General features: G+C 41.1%; 2 protein-coding genes across 6 annotated transcripts in view; one reads left to right on the top strand and one right to left on the bottom strand.

Moving 5' to 3' along the window:
- The first annotated feature begins 2,059 nt into the window (after positions 1–2,059).
- IMMT (inner membrane mitochondrial protein) overlaps positions 2,060–21,419 on the top strand; it is a 67,402-nt gene continuing 48,042 nt past the window's right edge. For all 5 annotated transcript variants that reach the window (XM_061168758.1, XM_061168757.1, XM_061168756.1 and 2 more), the window contains exon 1: positions 2,060–2,231. In XM_061168758.1, coding sequence (XP_061024741.1) covers positions 2,187–2,231 — 45 coding nt within the window. In that variant the 5' untranslated portion in view covers positions 2,060–2,186. The remainder of the gene's footprint in view (positions 2,232–21,419) is intronic.
- LOC133105383 (lysine-rich coiled-coil protein 1-like) lies at positions 17,339–18,144 on the bottom strand. Its single transcript, XM_061211372.1, has one exon. The coding sequence runs from the start codon at positions 18,127–18,129 to the stop codon at positions 17,356–17,358; it is 774 nt and encodes a 257-aa protein (XP_061067355.1). The 5' UTR covers positions 18,130–18,144; the 3' UTR covers positions 17,339–17,355.

Genomic DNA, 21,419 nt, shown 5'->3' with positions numbered 1-21,419 from the left:
CCTTATCTTATTCCTGAAAATTAATGATCATACATTTTTAAACAATGTTCATTCAAACAGAAAATAAACAGCAAACCTCTCTCCCATCCTTGTAGTCTAAGATACTTGACACATATACAATATATGGCACTATTTACTGGTTGAAATGGGTAAGGGTCAAACACTGAGTCTCAAGGAGTTCACATTTAATAAGGAGACAACTACAGACCATAATAGGCAGATAAATGACTGATGAGGCAGTTCAAAGTTAAGGAGGGAAGGCTTCTGGTTGGGGTGATCAGGGACAAGGAGATAGAGTATAACATGGATCTTAAAGAATGGGGAGGATTTTTTAACAAGGGCAAGGTCACTGTTGGCAGTAAGAGCATCAAGCGCTAAGGTGATAAGAGAGGAAGCCAAGACAGAGAGACACAGGATTTATTTAGAGCAGTGGTTTTCAAACTTTTTGCTCTTGGAACCTCTTTACATGCTTAAAAATTGTGGATCCCAAAGACCTTGTGATTATATGGATTATATCAATTAGAATGTATTATATTGGAAACTAAAATTGAGAAAAAATTTAAATATGTATTGTACTAGTTTCCTATAGCTGCTATAACAAATTAACTCAAATTAGGTGGCTTAAAACAACACAAGTTTATTATCGTACAGTTCTGTAGGTCAGAAATCCAAAATGGGTTTCACAAGGCTAAAATCAAGGTATCCAGGGCTGTGTTCCTTCTGGAGGCTCTAGAGAAGAGTTTGTTTCATTGTGTTTTCCAGCTTTTAGAGGCTTCTTGCCTCTTTCCATCTTCAAAACCAAGAATCACATCACTCTGACTTCTGCTTCCATTGTCACACCTCCTTTTCTGATTCTGACCCTCCTGCTTCCCCCGTCACTCCTGAAGACCCTTGTGATTACGTTGGGTCCACACAGATAATTCAGAATAGTCTCCCCATCTCAAGATTCTTAATTTATCACACCTGCAAAGTTCTTTTTTGTCATGTAAGGTAACATATTCACAGGTTCCAGGGATTAGGAGAATGTGGACCTATTGGGCGATAAGTATTCTGCCACTGCACTTATTAATTCATTTTAAAACAACAATTATAAGGACTTCTCTGGCAGTCCAGTGGTTAAGAATCTGTGCTTCCACTGCAGGGGCACAGGTTTGATCCCTGATAGGGGAACTAAGATCCCGCATGCTGGCGTGGTGCAGCAAAAAAACCCAAAAGACCTATTACATATTAACACAGATATTTTTATGAAAAATAACTATTTCAAAATTTAAAAAAAATTAGCGAGAAGAGTGGCATTGTTGAACCTTTTTGCAAATCTCTGTAAGGTCTGGCTTAATAGAAAGCTGGATTCTGAAATTTGCTTATGCATTCAATTTGTTGTGGTATCACTTGTCAATGTAGTCTCTGGGAAAACTCTACAATTATGTATAATTAGTAAAAACAGCAAATAATATCTTAATATTACAAAGGTTGTTTTGATTTTTTAAAAATATATTTATTTATTTGGCTGTGTTGGGTCTTAGTTGCAGCACGCGGGATGTTCTTTGCGGTAAGCAGGATCTTTTAGCTGCGGCCCGTGGGCTCTCTAGTTGTGGCGTGCGGGCTCTAGAGCGCACACGGGTTCTGTTGCCCCTTGGCATGTGGGATCTTAGTTCCCCAACCAGGGATCAAATTCGCGTCCCTTGCATTGGAAGGAGGATTCTTAACCACTGGACCACCAGGTAAGTCCCATAGGAAGATTGTTTCGATTTTATGGACCCTCTGAAAGGGTCTCAGGCTCACCAGGGGTCCCATACCACACTTTGAGAACCACTGAGATGCTTTCTTGCTTTAATTCTCCGGAGTCACACCTGCCCGGTTTCCGCGCGGACCAGAGCCCGAGTTTCAGACGCACTGCTACCCCTCTCATTCACCGAGTAACCCGAGCTTGGGGTAACAGCCAAGAACCCCGAGCGCGACCCGGAAGGAGAAATCGCCCTTTCCGCCTAAGCAGGGCCCACCCTCTCCCAGCGGCCTGGACAAGGGCGAGAGGGGGCTGCGCGTGCGCAGTGGCGTTGGCTGCCCTTCCGGTACGCCCGGCGCGGAGAGGCGGCACGGACGCAAGCACGCACGGACGCAAGGTCTACCCTATTTGCGCCGCCGCCCTAGGTCCCACTTACACCTGCAGCGCGGTCAGCCCCGCAGAGATGCTGCGAGCCTGTCAGTTATCCGGCGTGACCTCCACCGCCCAGGTGAGAACGCGGGCGCCGGGAGAGACCGCGTGGTGAAACTGACTCCCGGCAACCGGCGGAAAATAAGGGAGGGTTTAGCTCTGCCTAGGCCCGGGGACAGAGGCGTGTCTCAGGGCCACCCTTATCGCGAGAGTCCCGGGTGAGCCCTTGAGGCAGTTAATTCGGGAGTTCGGGGGACGGGGATGACTTGAGGGTTATTGCTGAATAGGGATGGGGCGTGGAGAAGAGAAGGTGGCGGGGAGGCGGGCGTAGGACGGGAGGCACGGCTTCGGGGACATGCCATCCAATCAGCCCCGCGCTGCCCCAGTCTAGGACCAATTGAGGCTGCTGGCGCCCGGGTCGCCGGTTGGGCGCTTGATAGGTTTCGCGCAGCCAGTGGTTGAAGGTCGACGGGGGAAAACTGCAGTTCCCAGCAGGACATGCATAGCCTTGGTTTGTTGCATCTTAATAAGCAGGTACCTGGACTGCTAGAGTCCGCGTTTTAGGGGGTCAAGGTTGTAATTAATCAAGAGGGGCTGCCTTTCTTTTCGTAGCGGAGAACACCTCTTGAGCTATTCTTACTCTGAACAAAAATGAAAGATTGTAATTTATGGAGCTCGAACACCTGGTACTCGAGGAAGGTTAGGCGTCATGACCTTGTGCTCATTTCTGAGATTAGCCTGAGGATCTGTGTCTCTAGGTGCTGGGACAAATTTGGCAGACATTCAAGGAGCCCAGACACCCAGTTATTTTTATTTCTGCATAATTATCAAAGTAATTTTCTGAAATTAAAAATAAAAAAGGAAACCTATTCGCATGGCTCACAATTTAAAGAAAATTGGTATTTTGGCAAGATGTGGTATTTGCAAAACAGGTACTGTGACTCAAGCAATTGAGCAAAATCCCTGGACACAGTGAGTTAGAAATAAAAGTCAAGCTTTTTTTTTTCAAGTTTGCTTATCTCCCCTTTCGTTTCCAGCGTAGGAGAAGCAGCCTCTTCTGTAGGAAAGTGCAGGGTAGTGTTAGTTTTCTATTGCTATATAACAGGTGCCACAGATTGAGTAGCTTAAAACAACACATTTATTATCTTACTGTTTCTGGACATGAATGGTCGGGGTTCTCTGCTCGCTGTCACACAAGGATGCAAAGTGTTTTCCCTGCTGTGGTTCTCATTTGGAGCTCCTCTTCTAAGCTCCTTCAGTTTGTTGGCAGAATTCAGTCCCTTGCAGCTGCAGGGCTGAAGTCCCTGTTTTCTTGCTAGCTCTCACCTCACCCCTCCTGGGGGCTGCCTGAAGTTCCTTGCCGCAAGGTCCTCAGAGGCAGTTTGTAACACAGATGTTTACTTTCTTGCAGGCTACCAGGAGCTTGTCTCTCAGACTTCAAAATCTCTCTTAACGTCCCTGTTTCTGATCTCCAGACCCAGATTTAAACGGCTTATGTGATTAGGCCAGGCCCACCTGGGTAACTCCCTTTTGATTAGTTCAAATCAACTGATTAGAAACCTAATTACATCTGCAAAATCCCTTTTGGCATACAACTCTAATCATGGGTTTAACCTCAGGGGGCAGAGATCATGGGAGCCGTCTTAGAATCTGGCCTATCATAGTGCCCAAGTGGGGCTAGGAGGTTGGAGGAAGCAGAACTGCCTTTCAGGGCAGAACTGGTGAGGTATGTTTTTGGAGCCCTCCTTTCAGGCCCAGTCTTGTTACATCATGGTTGTCACTGATCTGTCTCTGTCTGCCCTGAAGTCCAAAATTACTTTTTCCTTCCTTGCCTTTATCAAAATATTTTCCACTTAATGGGATCCCAATTAGGAAATTAGGAGAAAACTGGTTAAAACTTCATACTAAAATATGAACCCTTTTCTAGCCTGCAACCAAGATTTCTTACCTTCCTAAAACTGCTATCTTGAAAAATTCATTGGTTTATTCTTCTTATCTCCTCTTCATTCTATAGTATTTGCTCCTGTTGCTTTGTGAAACTCTTTTTGCTCTTCTCATGTAGTATCTTGGGTCCCATTTTACCCTTCATCTCTTTTATTTTCCTTTGTTGAGTCAACTTCTTCTTGTACCTCTAGGAACTCTAGTACCCCAATGAACTTTCCCCCCTCCCCCTTTCTCTTTTCATTTAAGACATTTTTTCAGAGCAGTTTTAGATTCACAGCAAACTGGAGGGCATTCCCCATATACCCTGTGCCTGAGGGATGCATAGCCTCCCCCTGTATTAAGGTCCGCCACCGGAGTGTTACATTTGTTACAACTGATGAACCTACATTGACATATCATAATCACCCAACGTCCATTGTTGACACTAGCGTTCACTTTTGATGTTGTACGTTGTGTGGATTAAGACACATGTATGATGATATGTATCCATCACTATGGTATCATATAGAGTATTTTCACTGTCCTAGAAATCCTCTGTGCTCCACCTGTTCATCACTTGCCTACCCCCACCTCCTGGCAACCACCAATCTCTTTACTGTCTCCATAGTTTTGCTTTTTTCAAATGTCGTATAGATGAAATCATACAGAATGTAGCCTTTTCAGATTGGTTTCTTTCACTTAGTAGTACATTTAAGGTTCCTCGGTGTCTTTTCATGGCTTGATGGTTCATTTCTTTTTAGTGCTGAATAATATTCCATTGTCTGTCTATACCACAGTTTATTTATCCATTCACCTACGGAAGGACATCTTGGTTGCCTCCAAGGTTTGGCAGTTAAGAATAAAGATGCAGTAAACTTTTCAGTGCAGGTTTTTACGTGGACATACATTTTCAGCTCCTTTGTGTAAATACCAGGGAGCACATATGCTGGATCATATGGTGAGAATATGTTTTGTTTTGTAAGAAACTGCCAGTCTGTCTTCCAAAATGGCTGTACTATTTTGCATTCCCAGCAGCAGTGAATGAGAGTTCTTGTTGCTCCACATCCTCACCAGCATTTGGTTGTGGTCAGTGTTGGGGATTTTGGCCATTCTAAGAGGCATGTAGTGATACTGTCCCATCTGTTTATATGCTCTCTTACTGGGATTACATCAATTCTCAGAATTTCAATCCCTAAGCAGATGATTGTCTAGCCTCCGCTTTTGAACTTTGTACTCAAATTTCTAAATTCTTCTTTGATTTTGTCAAAATCCTTTCCACTCCATCACACCATCTTCTTAAATGTCTTCTGGCTTTTACTGTTGCCCTCCTAGAGTCAGTTCTTCACCTAGTTGTTAACAAAGGCCTTTAAAAAAGCATACAGACCATGTCATGCCCTCCCGTGACATCCCGTCTCATCAGAGTAAAATCTAAACTCTTTACCGTGCCCACTGGGCCCTTCATGATCTGGCTCTTTGCATATCTTATTTTTCTACTCGGCCTCATTCTCTTCTTCTCACTGCCTTTTCATTTGCTGTTTACCCTGAAGTCCTCCCATACATCTTTGCTTAGCTCACTCCCTTCAGATATTTTCTCAGCTATCACCTTCCCTTCAGAGAGGCCTTCCCTATCTAAAACAGACCTCTGACTACTCTCTCCTTTGCATCACTCTGAACTTACCCTTACCCTACGGTTTTACTTTGTAGCTCCTACCACCACCTGACATACTGTGTATTTATTATGTATTTTCCACATTAAAATGGAAGCTCCTCAAAGGGACTGTATCCATACCAGTACTCACAATCGTCCCTAGCTCCTCTAATAGATGCTCAGTAAATAAACATGTCTCATTTGTGGCATGTTTGAATGAAAGAATAAATGTGTTCTGTGAATTTTTCTTAATTTCTGTAAGTGGATGTGACCTCCCTTAAACTTAAACCTCCATTGGTTTTAGAAGCTCTCCAGAGAAACAGAACCGATAGGATGTGCAAGTAGATAGAAAGATTTACTATAAGGAATTGGCCCATGCAGTTGTGGAGGCTGGCAGGTCCAGCATCCGCAGTGGAGGCTGGCAGGCTTGATACGCACAGACCCAGAGAAGCTTGTGGTGCTTTTTCAGTCTGAAGGTTGGCAAATTGGAGACCCAGGATAGCTGATGGTGCAGTTCCAGTCTGAAGGCAGTCTGCCGGAGAATTCCCTCTTGGCTTGGGGAGACTGATCTTTTTGTTCTATTCAGGTCTTCCATTGACTGGATGAGGCCCACCCACATTATGGAAGGCAACCTGCTTTATTCATAGTTCATTGATTCAAATGTTAATTTCATCCAAAAACACCCTCCAAGTTGACATATAAAATTTACCATCACGGCTGGCATCTAGCTTATTCTCAGTGTCTGGACTTAATCATCCTTAAATTCCCTACATGTAGGTATTCAGCAGAAATGAATTGCTCTTTCTTTCTTTCCCAGAAATGAGCTTCAGAGCTCTGGTTCTTCCTCACTTTACTTCCCAGACCTAACGCCATCTGTCTTCTTTTAGTCCCAGGACTGCATGGCCAGGCCCAACCTTTTTTGAGGTGGGCATTGGGTTTGGAGGACCTGGGCTTTCAGCCTAGCCTGGCCCTCTCCCAGACTACAAATTTGGGAGTGGTCATCTGCATGTGCATTGATCTTATCTGCTTATAATTTTGAAAAAGAGAAAGAAACATTATTTTTGAGGGTTGACTAAGCTAGCTTATTTAACTAAGACCAAGTTTGATAGCAGGGCTAGTTTAGGACTGAACTTGTGTGTGGACATTTTTAGCTATCATCTTCTGGAATTCTTTCTTTTCATTAGGGTTATAAAACACTGTTACTCAATAATAGATGTAGGTAGTGAGGCAAATGTGGTAGAAAGTAGTTTAGTATATGATGCAGCCTGTTTGCTTCTATGCATATTAGAATCCTTTTTTTTTTAAAATAAATTTATTTATTTATTTGTTTTTATTTTTGGCTGTGTTGGGTCTTCATTGCTGTGCACGGGCTTTTCTCTAGTTGCGGCGAGTGGGGGCTACTCTTCGTTGTGGTGCGTGGGCTTGTCATTGCGGAGGCTTCTCTTGTTATGGAGCACAGGCTCTAGGTGCTTGGGCTTCAGTATTTGTGGCACGCGGGCTCAGTAGTTGTGGCTCGGGGACTTAATTACTCCGCGGCATGTGGGATCTTCCCGGCCAGGGCTTGAACCCATATCTCCTGCATTGGCAGGCAGATTCTTAACCACTGCGCCACCAGGGAAGTCCAGAATCCTTTAATATTATTCTTCATTTTCATTTCTCTGGACCAGTTGCTTTCAGACCATTTTGAAATACATTTTACGTCATAACTTAGAACACAAGATTGAGAGTATATAGATAATATATATTTTCACACATATATGCAGAGAAAACTAGAGAAATATCACCTTCCTGCTTTTGCCATACTGATGAATATCTGCTATTTCCTTGTCATAACTGAAGAGCACTTTTTCTCCTAGATATAGAATATGTTTTTACTGGGAAATAATACTGCTTTCATGCCAAACTTAATTGGATTTGTGTATGTGATATATTTTTAACCTTAATGCATGATTCCTATAAAATATTTTTAGTCAACTATAGAAAGAGTTGTTGGATATTAATCTGTAATTCAAATGTAGAACTTGCCATTAACTTCTGGATACCTTTTGTTTGTTTGTGTGGGAGGAATCCTTATGACAAATCTCAAAACCGAAATGTCAGTTACAGCAAACAGCCACATCTAGAAGGGAAACCTACAACCTCCAGGTAGGGTTCATATGAGGGGACTTGTATTATAGTCTCTGTTTCCAGGATTGTGGTTCCTTTTCATGTGTTCACTTTAATTTGGAAGAGCTAAGGAATAAGTGGTCTTTGCAAGAACATTACAGGGCTTCTCTGGTGGCGCAGTGGTTGAGAATCTGCCTGCCAATGCAGGGGACACGGGTTCAAGCCCTGGTCTGGGAGGATCCCACATGCCGCGGAGCGACTAGGCCCGTGAGCCACAATTGCTGAGCCTGCACGTCTGGAGCCTGTGCTCCGCACCAAGAGAGGCCACGATAGTGAGAGGCCCGCGCACCACGATGAACAGTGGCCCCCACTTGCCGCAACTAGAGAAAGCCCTCGCACAGAAACGAAGACCCAACACAACCATAAATAAATATAGGTTGTTTCAAAACAATTTGCCTTGACAAACAGCCTTGTAATAAATGTTATAAGGTTAGCATTGCTGCTTCCAACCTATAGAAACATGATTTTCTATATCATATAGAAAGATATACCATGTTCTTGGATTGGAAGAATCAATATTGTGAAAATGACTATACTACCCAAAGCAATCTACAGATTCAATGCAATCCCTATCAAATTACCAATGGCACTTTTTACAGAACTAGAACAAAAAATCTTAAAATTTGTATGGAGACACAAAAGACCCTGAATAGCCAAAGCAGTCTTGAGGGAAAAAAACAGAGCTGGAGGAATCAAACTCCCTGACTTCAGACTATACTACAAAGCTACAGTAATCAAGACAATATGGTACTGGCACAAAAACAGAAATATAGATCATGGAACAGGATAGAAAGCCCAGAGATAAACCCACGCACCTATGGTCAACTAATCTATGACAAAGGAGGCAAGGATATACAATGGAGAAAAGAGAGTCTCTTCAATAAGTTGTGCTGTGAAAACTGGATAGCTAGCTACATGTAAAAGAATGAGATTAGAACACTCCCTAACACCATACACAAAAATAAACTCAAAATGGATTAGAGACCTAAATGTAAGACCGGACAGTATAAAACTCTAAGAGGAAAACATAGGAAGAACACTCTTTGACATAAATCACAGCAGGATCTTTTTTGATCCACCTCCTAGAGTAATAGAAATAAAAGCAAAAATAAACAAATGGGACCTAATGAAACTTAAAAGCTTTTGCAAAGCAAATGAAACTACAAACAAGACGAAAAGACAACCCTCAGAATGGGAGGAAATATTTGCCAATGAATCAACGGACAAAGGATTAATCCCCAAAATATATAAACAGCTCATGCAGCTCAATATTAAAAAAAACAAACAACCCAATCAAAAAATGGGCAGAAGACCTAAATAGACATTTCTCCAAAGAAGACATACAGGTGGCCAAGAAGCACATGAAAAGCTGCTCATCATCACTAATTATTAGAGAAATGCAAATCAAAACTACAATGAGGTATCACCTCACACCAGTTAGAATGGGCATCATAAGAACATCTACAAACAACAAATGCTGGAGAGGGTGTGGAGAAAAGGAAACCCTCTTGCACTGTTGGTGGGAATGTAAATTGATAGAGCCACTATGGAGAACAGTATGGAGGTTCCTTAAAAAACTAAAAATAGAATTACCATATGATCCAGCAATCCCACTACTGGGCATATACCCAGAGAAAATCATAATTCAAAAAGACACATGCACCCCAATGTTCATTGCAGCACTATTTACAATAGCCAGGTCACGGAAGCAACCTAAATGCCCATCGACAGACGAATGGATGAAGAAGATGTGGTACATATATACAATGGAGTATTACTCAGCCATAAAAAGGAACTAAAGTGGGTCATTTGCAGAGACATGGATGGATCTAGAGACTGTCATACAGAGTGAAGTAAGTCAGAGAAAAACAAATATTGTATATTAACGCATGTATGTGGAACCTAGAAAAATGGTACAGATGAACCTGTTTGCAGGGTAGAAATACAGATGCAGATGTAGAGAACAAATGTATGGACACCAAGGGGGGAAAGTGGTGGTGGGGTGTGGTGTGAGGAATTGGGAGATTGGGATTGCCATATATACACTAATATGTATAAAATGGATAACTCATAAGAACCTGCTGTATAAAAAAATACAAAAAAGACATAATAGTAAGTGTTGACAAAAAGGAAAAACTGGAAACTTCATTCATTCTTGGTGTGAATATAAAATGTACAGCTACTTTGGAAAACAGTTTGGCAGTTCCTCAAAGTGTCAAGCATAGAGTTACCACATAACCCCAGCAATTTCACTCTTAGGTTTCAACGCAAGAGGACTGAAAATCTATGTCCACACAAAAACTTGTACAAAAATGTTCACAGCAGCACTATTCCTAACAGCTAAATGCAGAAGTGACTCAGTGATCATCAACTGATGAATAGATAAATAAAATGTGGCAATTCACACAATGGAATATTATTCAGCAATAAAAAGGAATGAAATACTAATAAATGGTACAACGTGGATGAACCTTGAAGACATGCAGAGTGAAAGAAGCCAATCCCAAAAGATCACAGATGGGGCAGAGATCAATGAAGAGGTGAATGGAACCTTACCCTTATCAGGTTGAGAACTTGGTGGAGAAATTTGATCATATTCACCCATTAATTGCTTCAGTTTTTTAGCATGAACTTTCCCCAAATAGTGAGACTGTGCAACAACTGAGGAGCTAAAAACCATGAGGCAGAGATTAAAAAATCTATTTTTTGTCCAATACTCCACTCCCATTCACCTGAAACCAAGCACAAGCTTGTTATAACAATTAAATAATTCAAAGTTTAGAATTACATCAACATAGATCAATCATCTGAAAACTCATACAATGCATCTTCAATTTCTTATTTTGCTTCCTGTAAATCTGAAAGTAAAGCTAACTTTTTGAGTATGTATTTTACCCTTGAAAAAGAAATAATATTGTTTATTTTAGAGAAAGTGATCCAAAATTTACACCTCTGAATTTGAAAATAGCACTCATGAGTTTTAATATATTTAGTTTGAACTAACACTTTTAGAGTTCTGCTTGCTTTCAAGTCAAAGTATCAGCTTCAGTATAAAAAATACTAACAATTTAGAAGCCCTTTATTTTCAACCTACCTCATAATGTGAAACCCACTGCAATTCAAATTATGGCACTATTCCTTATAAGCCTTTTACAAAAGGTATCTGTAAAAAGTTCAGTCTTTTCTCATTCAATGTGGAATCTATGAATAAAATAAAGGGAGGTAAGACATTTAGGGTAATATTTTCAATCTTCACCTGGATATCATTTTATATACTATCTCAAATCTTAATTTCCTAAGTGCTTGCAAGGCTAAAGTACTGGCTTTTTGCTTATTAGAATGACAATTTTAGTATGAAAACATTTAGTAAGCCTCTGATATTTACTATGGTAATATATTTTTTAGTCCAGAAAATACCATTCTGAAGGAGAAGTTATTAGGGCACCTGTAGAACTCTGGACTTTATGGAAATGATCTGGGGCATCCAGCCTTAGTACTTCGTGTCTTATAGCAGACATGTTACTGACTTCTACTGACCTTTGTAATTGCTAAAATCCCAGAGGTAGCATCTCTCTCCCCACATTGGCTGCCTTCTCACATCTGGTAGTTAATGTAAGTACCAGAGCGAGCGGGGGCTACTCTTCCTTGCAGTGCGCAGGCTTCTCTCGTTGCAGAGCACGGGCTCTAGGCACGCGGGTTCAGTAGCTGTGGCATGCACATTCAGTAGTTGTGGCTCGCGAGCTCTAGAGCGCAGGCTCAGTAGTTGTGGCACAGGGGCTTAGTTGCTCCGCGGCATGTGGGATCTTCCCGGACCAGGGATCAAACCCGTGTCCCCTGCATTGGCAGGCGGATTCTTAACCACTGCGCCACCAGGGAAGCCCTTTGGCTTGTTTCTTGTCTGCAGAGGTCCATACTTTACGTTCCCGGAGGAGCCAGCTAAGTCACTGAGTGCCCCTGCATCCATTGCTGGGGGGGGCGCCGGGATGGGGTGGCGGGCGGTGATAGTGGCAGGAAATAGCCTAGAGTGCACTCCCCCCCACCCCCAATGGCTAGTGCTGTGGCCTGGGGCATGCACCTGTTAGCTTGGCCTCTGCTGCCCCATCCTTCCAGTGCTTTCACAGGCTCCCTCTGGCATTCCAGATTTGAGGACTGCTTACAAAGCACTAAAACTGTGTAGCCCAGCCTGAGGACGGCCACCATTCCAGCCTGCAGAGGTTGGTTCTTTTTATTATTGAGTATTTATGCTGTGCCAGGAACTTCACATATATTTCCTCATTTAATCCTCAAAAGAGCCCTCCAAGGGTAATTGTTTTATCTCCACATCACAGGTGAAAAAACTGAGACTCAGATTAAGAAACTCACCTAAAGTCGTGCAGTATATAGATTTTGCTGCATTGTAAACCACCACAAAACTTATGATTTAAAACAGCAAACATTTATTTCTCACAATATTGTGAGTTGGCTGGGCTGGCTCAGTGCGGGCTGGGTGGCCAAGGTGCCTTGTATCTGGTGAGGAGGAAGAGAGTTCAATGGCAGCTGGGTGGTGCAGACATAGCCCCAAGTCTCTCATTATTCAGTAGGGCTTGTACGAGGTGGCTGAGTTCCAAAAGCGGCACGAGGGCAAGCACAGGCACTTTCTAAATCCAGCTCGCATCTCATTTGCTGTTCTCCCATTGGCCAAAGCAGGTCACATGGCCAAGCCCAGCCTTATTGGATGGGAAACAAGGGGTGGCTACAGGGAGGGGAAATTATCGCTGACATTTTCCCCGACAAAGAATCTACCACGCACAGCTTGTAAGTGCACAACTGAAATTCAAAGCCAAAGTTGTCAGAGTTGAAAGTTCAACTGTCTTGGAGTCTGAGAATTCCGAACACCCCATGCATCGCCCAAAGTCAGCAGCCTATTGCCTGCGCACATGCAACTGTTTTGCAAATGTGTATACATATTGTTGTCATTAATAAACAAATATAGAGTTTTAAATGTTTGTGCTGCTTCATTGATTCTTCTTCTTTAGAGACTCCCGCTATATTTGGATCTCCTTTGCTCATCTGTTATCTTTATCACCTTCTTGCAAGGTGTAAATTTACTTTCGTTGGATTATCTTCATTACTCTCTTTCTTACCGTTTATTTCCCTGTTCTTTCTATGGTGTCTATACTCTCTTGTATTCCTTTTATTTCTGAAATGATTTTTTTTCTTTTACTAATTTTTTCCTGTGTCTGTCAAGGTCATTGTTTAGTAACCATGTGTGGCTAAAATTTGATGCTCAATGAATATTTTTGACTAAAAAATACAATTACTTTTTCTTTACTGCATTATATTTTATTTTTCTTGGAATTAATTGTTGTCTTTTTCAGTTGCATAGTTGTCTGGCCATTTTGTTTCAGAGTTCTTTTTCCACTTTATGTGCTTTTCTTAAAGCTTTAATTGCTTTCTTGATCTCTTGCAGCCTTGTTTGAAGAGCCAGATTAGAGTTTTCATCTGCTTTGTGTCTGCATTTTTCTGGTGTCTAGTCAAAGTATTCTAGTCCAATTTTCTTTTGTAACACTTTGTGTGGCTAGATCATATTCTCCGCCTCCTTTCCAAAGTTTAAATGAAATGCGGTGACCTGGACTACTGTGAACACATTTTTGTGGAGAGGGAATGGCCTAGGGTACCTTTCCCAGCATCATGGCTTGAGGGCTCCCTCTTGTTACAGTGAAGGGCTCAAAATATGGCTACTTCTCTGCCTTTCAGAGCTAAGCTCGGTTCAGAAAAGTTTTTCTGCTCTATTTCCTACAGGCCTACGGGTCTTGCTTGGCAAGGTGGTATTCTCACCTCAGATGTATTTTGCTGTTGCAGAATTTTCTGGGTTCTTCTCCTGGGACCTTCCCCTGCTCCCTACTATTGGTACCTTCCCTTTCCCTTAGCCCTCGTGTTACTTCCCTGATCTATTAGGTTTCTTAGCCTAGCAGTTTTCTTTTCAGGTAAGGCTTTGTCTTTCTGGAAGGAAATATTTGCTGGATATTTCTGAAATCCTCAGTGCTAGATGACCATGATACTATTTGGTCTCTCAGTACTCCTGTTGCTGGCTTTGCGCTCACCAACTCAGAGCCTCTGATGACTTCTCCCAGTTTTCAGCTTTTCTCAGACCTATTAGTCCTGTTTGGTACAAATAAAACCAAAATAATACCAGAGATAAATGATGGTTTGGGTCAGGGTGGTGGCAATGAAGATTGGGAGAATTGGACAATAGGAGAGAGAATTTGGTGATATAACCAGGAGGAATCACTGATGGCTCTGATGTAGGAGAGAGTCAAGTGTGATTTTAGTGATTTTTGGCTGGAACAATCAAGATGGTGTTGTTATTTGCAGAGATGAGGAAGACTGAGGGAAGAATGACTGGTGACGAGGGATGTAAGTGCCCTTTTGGTGTTCTAGGTGGAAATAACAACAAATGCAGTTGGTTATGAGTCTAGAACTCGGGGGGAAAATCTAGTCTAGAAATAATAGAAATGTAGAGGTCATCAACTGTCTTAGTCAGTTTGGGCTGCTGTAACACGTTACCATAGACTGGGTGGCTCAGCTAGCTCTCTGACCTCTTCTTATAAGGACACTAAGCCCATTCATGAGGGCTCCACCCTCATGACCTAATTACTTCCCAAAGGTAGGGAGGTACCTGCTCCATATACCATTACATTGGGGATTAGATGTCAACATATGAATCTGGGGGATGACACATTCAGTCCACAAATCAACATACAGGTAAATTTAAAGCCATGAGCCTGGATGAGATCACTTAGGATGTGCGATTAGAAAGAGTGGTGGTCTAGGATTGGCTCCTGATGCAATATACCTGATGCATTCAGAGGCGGGTGGAAGAGGAACCAGTAAATGAGACCATAAGGAGCAGCAGCTATGGAGGTAGGGAAAATCAGGAAAATGTGGTGCTATGGAAGCTGAGAGAGGAATGTTTCAAGGAAGAGGGACTGATTAACCAAATGGAAGCTGCTGAGAGGCTGGACTTGACAACATGGAAGGCATTGGAGACTTTGATCAGAGCAGCCTCAGAGGAATGGTAGGAACAGAAACTAGAATAGGTGGAGGGGAGAATGAGAGGTGTGAGTATAGACAGCTGTTGTAGACAAGTTTGATGTGAAAGAGAAAGGAGATAGCTGAAAGAGGATGTAGGGTGTCAAGGGAGTTTTGGTTTTTTGTTTGTTTGCTTTGTTTTTTGAAGAGGGGAAAGAGAAGCTTGTTTGCATATAAAGGAATAATCCAGTAGAGGAGAGATTCAAGGTGCAGGAGAGAGATGAAGTCCTTGAAAAGGTACAAGGGTGTAGGATTCAGTGCATGAGGGGAGGGATTTGTGTTTATTAAGAGCAGGGACACTATTATTGTAGAGAAGACAGAGAACAGAACACTTGAGGGAAGCTTATAGATCCAGTGGTAGGACAATGAATAAGTCCCCCTCTGAAGGCTTCTGTTTTTCTCACTGGAGTGTGAGGTGAGGTCATCAGCTGAGAGAAAGGGGGCCCTGTATGGCAGGTACCAGGGAGGGGAAGGTTTGAGGAGAGAGGGGAGACTATAAGACATCTCTGAGGGTGGGAAATTTACTAGGGAAACCTGATGGGTTGGAGGTTTGTGGTCATTAGTTTAAAATAAAATGGGTCACCTACCCTCTCTCCCTCCTCCCCTTCCTTCCTTTTTTTAAAAATGTATTTTATTTATTTATTTATATTTATTTATTTATTTATTGGCTGCGTTGGGTCTTTGTTGGTGCACACAGGCTTTCCCTAGTTGCAGTGAGCAGGGGCTACTCTTCGTTGCGGTGCGCGGGCTTCTCATTGCGGTGGCTTCTCTTGTTGCAGAGCATGGGCTCTAGGCGCGCAGGCTTCAGTAGCAGTGGCACACGGGCTCAGTAGTTGTGGCTCACGGGCGCTAGAGCGCAGGCTCAGTAGTTGCGGCGCACGGGCTTAGTTGCTCCGTGGCATGTGGGATCTTCCCGGACCAGGGCTTGAGCCTGTGTCCCCTGCATTGGCAGGCGGATTCTTAACCACTGCGCCACCAGGGAAGCCCTTCTTCCTTTCTTCTTTGCTATTTGTGACCCACTGAGGTAGGAGGCTAGGCAAGGTGGGGACCCAGAGAGGGGTCAGAGCTGAGTAAGGCAGCAGCTTAGCAAGGGTGGGGAGACTGGTTACATGCAGAGGGTTGAGTAGGGGAAGGGAATATATATATTTAAAAATAATTTAAGCAAAATAATTTTAAAGTTAATATTACAATAAACATGTAAGCACAACATTGTAGAATGCAAAGAGAGTTTTCATATCCCAGCATCTTGTTGTTATCCAAGGCATTTTAGAGGCCAGTCCTTCTAGGTATATTTGATAATGAGGAAAATAAAGTGAATTCCCCAAAGTCACATAACAACTTGATGGCATAGTTGAGTCTAGAATCCTGGGATTCAGATTCCCAGGTCACCACTCTTTCTACAACAAAATAGCAGTGCTCAAACACTTGATATGCTTATCGTAAAAAAGGGGATTATCAGAATGAAAACACTGATCAGGAAAGAATATTCCAATGGTTTTTTTTTTTTTTTTTTTTTTTTTTTGCCACATTACGCACCATGGGGGATCTTAGTTCCCTGACCAGGGATGGAACCTGTGCCCCCTGCAGTGGAAGCTTGGATTCTTAACCACGGGACTGCCAGGGAAGTCCCTCTAATGGCATTTTCTTATAAATTCCCCAATTTCAACTATTTGGAAAAATTGTGGTCGTTCAGATTTCTGCCCTAGAAAGTGGGTTGATATATGCTCAGTTATTGCTCTTCCAGAAGAAAATCTTCATTGAATAGGAACACATCACTGTGTGTTCAAAAATGTAGAACTCAGAAAACAAAAAAAATTGTAGAAATTAGAACTTTATTATATTATAAACATTTCCAGAATATAAACTGATTTTGTATCAAGACTTCTTGAAACGTTTAAAACTGTATGTAACTTAAGCTTATTATAATGTATGTCATTTTCCACTTCCCAATCTAGAAAATATACTGCAAGCTAGATCTAACGAAGGAAAAAAAAAAATCAATCTAAACTGCTTCACAGAGAAAACTAATATAAAAACACCCACCCCAAACTAAAACCCAATCAAGAAATAGACTCTGTAAAGCCTATTAATCCTCCAATTTAAAATAAATGACCTCCCAAGGGAAAAATACTTCCACCATCATAGCAATTTGATGAATAAAAGCAGAGCCACCCTCATTAAGGGAAATTACGGTATGTATAAGAAAAATGTAGTAATGATTTTAGAAGAGAGGAAAAGTAATTTCCATGTTGGAGAGCAAGTACACTAAATGTTTTCTGTGCACTTAGCCTTTGTACCTGTTCACATGAAAAAAGCGATATGAACATGGACATCGTAAAACCAAGCTCCTCAACTATTTTTTCAGTTTAACCTCAGGAGAACCAATGCAAGAGCTTCAAAATCCAAGGATAGCCTGGTCCCAAAGCATATCCTCTTCTGTCCTTTCTTTCCCTTGTTCCTTTTTCTCTTTTCTACGCTTACGTTCCTCTTTCTTAGAGGCTACATCTCGGCTTTTCTTGTCCTTTCGGTTCTTAAGCTTTTCTGTACTGACTCTGACTGTTTCCACCTCTGTTTTGTTTCTTTGGATGCTCTTGTGTTTGTCTAAATCTATTTCCTCATAAGCTTTCTTCCTCTTATGCTTGGGCCGCTCCTCTTCTGGTTTTTCCCGGCCTTCCTCTGGGTGTCTTTGTCTCCTCTGATGTATCTGTTTATAACTAGCTTGATGGGCACTGGTACTGTTTTCTAAGGAGAGGTGCCTGTAAACTCCAGATTCTACAGTGTATGAGCTACAGTTATACTCTTGTTGACTAAAGTTCAGGGCTACTGGTTTTCCTGAGAAACAGTCCCTGGTGAATTGACAGTAGCTCAGGGAGTCTAGTCTCAGCCTGCTGTCATGAGCTGGTAGCCACTGAGGTAACCGCTTCTCCACTGCTTGTGAAATATTGCATGGTCTTCGGTAGGTCTGGATGGGTTCATAAGGGAGTCTTTGATCAAACATTCTACACCTGGGTCTAAAATTAACCTCTTCTTTGTAGCCACAGGTTTCCAAATAATCCTCTCTCTTCTTTGTGAAACAAGTCTTTGGCTCTAAGCCTCTGGCTTTCTGCAGTTTGATATAATCTTCAAGTTCATCTCGAAAAGAGTCAGATGTTTTCTTTGAATGCTTCATTAGGTTGACAAGGGATTCTCTGTAGAGAAGATGGGAGAAAATTCTTCTTACTATATTATTTTATGCTGACTATTTCCTTTACTCTTGAAAAGAGTCTCAAAAGACAAAATAAAGAAGCCCAAACAAATTAAAACCTACTTTGGCATGAAAGTTAAACATCATGACATTAAATGCCAAAAAGGAGCATCAGAAAGGTCAAATATTGCCTAGGCCACTCACAAATAATTTTATCTTTCTCAGAAGTGGGATGAAGAGGGTAGAAAGGAGCTGACATATAGAATTCTTTTATAGGGCTAAAAACGTAAGGAATGTAGGGATACATTCATGTACCCCTACATGAATGTAGGGATTAACGACTTACACATCCATGGTGACTGGCCTGATCTGAATGTTCAAACAATTTCTAAAGTTCAGATTAGTCAATTTTTTGTATACTGTTGTCTAAGAAAAGTAATAAACCATAGAGAAGTAATTTGATCTTTAAAATCTTCTGTTTACTCAAACAAAATAAAATGAACACATATACTCACCTGACTAGAGTATTGTAAGACTTCTTAATAATAAAAGGATGTTTGTAAAATGGTTTGGGAATGCTGGAAATTAGAAATTCAGCTATGAGACAAAACTAATCGTAGGTATAGGGCATGAGGAAAGACTAGGGAAAAGAGTTGCGTATCTTCTGAACAGGGTCTTGGATTTCATTCCGTTACTTCTGATTGGTGAAAAAAGCATTCTAGAATGCCTTCTGGTTTGTTCTCTATTAAAGCGCTGGTGGAAGGGTTAAGGAAGGAAATGGAGGTGACAGCTGAGAGGGGCTAGGATTTATGTAGAGAAAAGTTTCAAAAGAAATGTAAAGCAGATAATGCTAGTCTTTGCTTGTTTAAATTTCTTTTGGGGGGTGGGGGCAGTACAACTACTATTTCTCTTTCTCTCCCCCCCACCTCAAATCCTGCGTTACAAATCTAGAAGAAAAGTTACTCACTATGAGATGATAATGCGCTAGATATTTTTGTGTTATACTTTATTTCCAAAAATTAGGAGGCAGCGTAACCCACGTAGAAACAAACATTTCTTTCCATTAACAGAACAAGTCTGAGAGCAATCTAGAGTCACTAATGATCAGCTAGCTTTACTGGCAATTTGAGATTAAAAAGAAAGTCTAAATGAAGCCTAATTTGGTGAGTCAGAAATTTTAGCTCTTATTCAACTCAAACAGTATAAAAATTCTGACTAGAGCAAAATAATGTAACAAATAATTGATTAAATATGGGTAAAAAGATTTGAACAGACACTTCAGGAAAGAATATACACAAATGGACAATAAACAAATGAAAGATGCTCAATGTCATTGGTCATCAAGTAAATGTCAATTAAAACCACAAAAAGGTACTACCTCACCCTCACTAGAATGACTGAAATTAAAGAGACTGGTGAGGATGTTGAACAATTGGAATTCTCATACATTGCTGGTAGGGACGTAAAATGACATAACTACTTGGAAAACAGTCTGGTAGTTTCTGAGGAAGTTAAACATACACCTAACATACGATCCAGTTATTCCACTCCTAGATATTTATCCAAAAGAAAAGGAAGTATATGTCCACATAAAGACTTATACATGAATGTTCATAGCAGTGTTATTTGTAATAGCCCTGGAAAGGAAAAAAATAAAACCCAAATATTGATCAACAGGTGAATGCATAAATCAAATAGTGGTATATCTATAGAATGGAATCAATGATAAAAAGGAATAGATTATTGATACACTTGAAATAGATGAATCTCAAAATAATCATGCTGAATGAAAGAAGCCTGACAAAAGAGTACATAATATATGATTCCATATATATAAAAGTCTTGAAAATGCAAACTAATCTGTAGTAACACAGTGATTGCTTGGGGATGAGGCAGCAAAATGTAGGAGGGAGTGATTATAAATGGCACTTTTGTGGGTATGGATACGTTTACTATCTTAATTGTGGTGATTATCTCATGGGTATATACACCTTTCAAGACCTATCAAATCGTATACCTGGAATACATACAGTTTACTGTATGTCAACTATACCTCAATAAAACTGTTAAAAGTCACTAATAAGATTAAAAAGATGTTGATAATTGTTAAAACTGGATGGTGGGTACATGAGCGTTCATAATACTGTTTTCTCTCCTTATATGTTTAAATATGTTTTATAATAAAAAGATTTCACTTCATAGCCGCTAGGATGGCTATAATCAAAAAGACAGATAGGTGCCACTTGTTGAGACACAGATCAAGAAAAAGCCCCTGTAGCAATCATCTATCCTATAAGCTTATAGCCTTATCCACCAGAGGGCAGACAGCAGAAGCAAGAAAAACTACGATTCTGCAGCCTGTGGAAGGAAAACCACATTCACAGAAAGATAGACAAAATGAAAAGGCAGAGGACATTGTACCAGATGAAGGAACAAGGTAAAACCCCAGCAAAACAACTAAATGAAGTGGAGATAGGCAACCTTCCAGAAAAAGAATTCAGAATAATGATAGTGAAGATGATCCAGGACCTCGGAAAAAGAATGGAGGCAAAGATCGAGAAGATGCAAGAAATGTTTAACAAAGACGTAGAAGAATTAAAGAACAAACACCTAGAAAAATTAAAGAACAAACAAACAGAGATGAACAATACAATAACTGAAATGAAAAATACACTAGAAGAAATCAATAGCAGAATAACTGAGGCAGAAGAACGGATAAGTGACCTGGAAGACAGAATGGTGGAATTCACTGCTGCAGAACAGAATAAAGAAAAAAGAATGCAAAGAAATGAAGACAGCCTAAGAGACCTCTGGGACAACATTAAATGCAACAACATTTGCATTATAGGGGTCCCAGAAGGAGAAGAGAGAGAGAAAGGACCCGAGAAAATATTTGAAGAGATGATAGTCAAAAACTTCCCTAACATGGGAAAGGAAATAGCCACCCAAGTCCAGGAAGCGCAGAGAGTCCCAGGCAGGATAAACCCAAGGAGAAACACGCTGAGACACATAGTAATCAAATTGACAAAAATTAAAGACAAAGAAAAATTATTGAAAGCAACAAGGGAAAAATGACAAATAACATACAAGGGAACTCCCATAAGGTTAACTGCTGATTTCTCAGCAGAAACTCTACAAGCCAGAAGAGAGTGGCATGATATACTGAAAGTGATGAAAGGGAAGAACATACAACCAAGATTACTCTACCTGGCAAGGATCTCATTCAGATTTGATGGCGAAATCAAAAGCTTTACAGACAAGCAAAAGCTAAGAGA

This window comes from Eubalaena glacialis, chromosome 14 (assembly GCF_028564815.1).
Source record: "Eubalaena glacialis isolate mEubGla1 chromosome 14, mEubGla1.1.hap2.+ XY, whole genome shotgun sequence".
Lineage (NCBI taxonomy): Eukaryota > Metazoa > Chordata > Mammalia > Artiodactyla > Balaenidae > Eubalaena > Eubalaena glacialis.
This window is presented reverse-complemented; position numbering and strand designations above follow the sequence as displayed.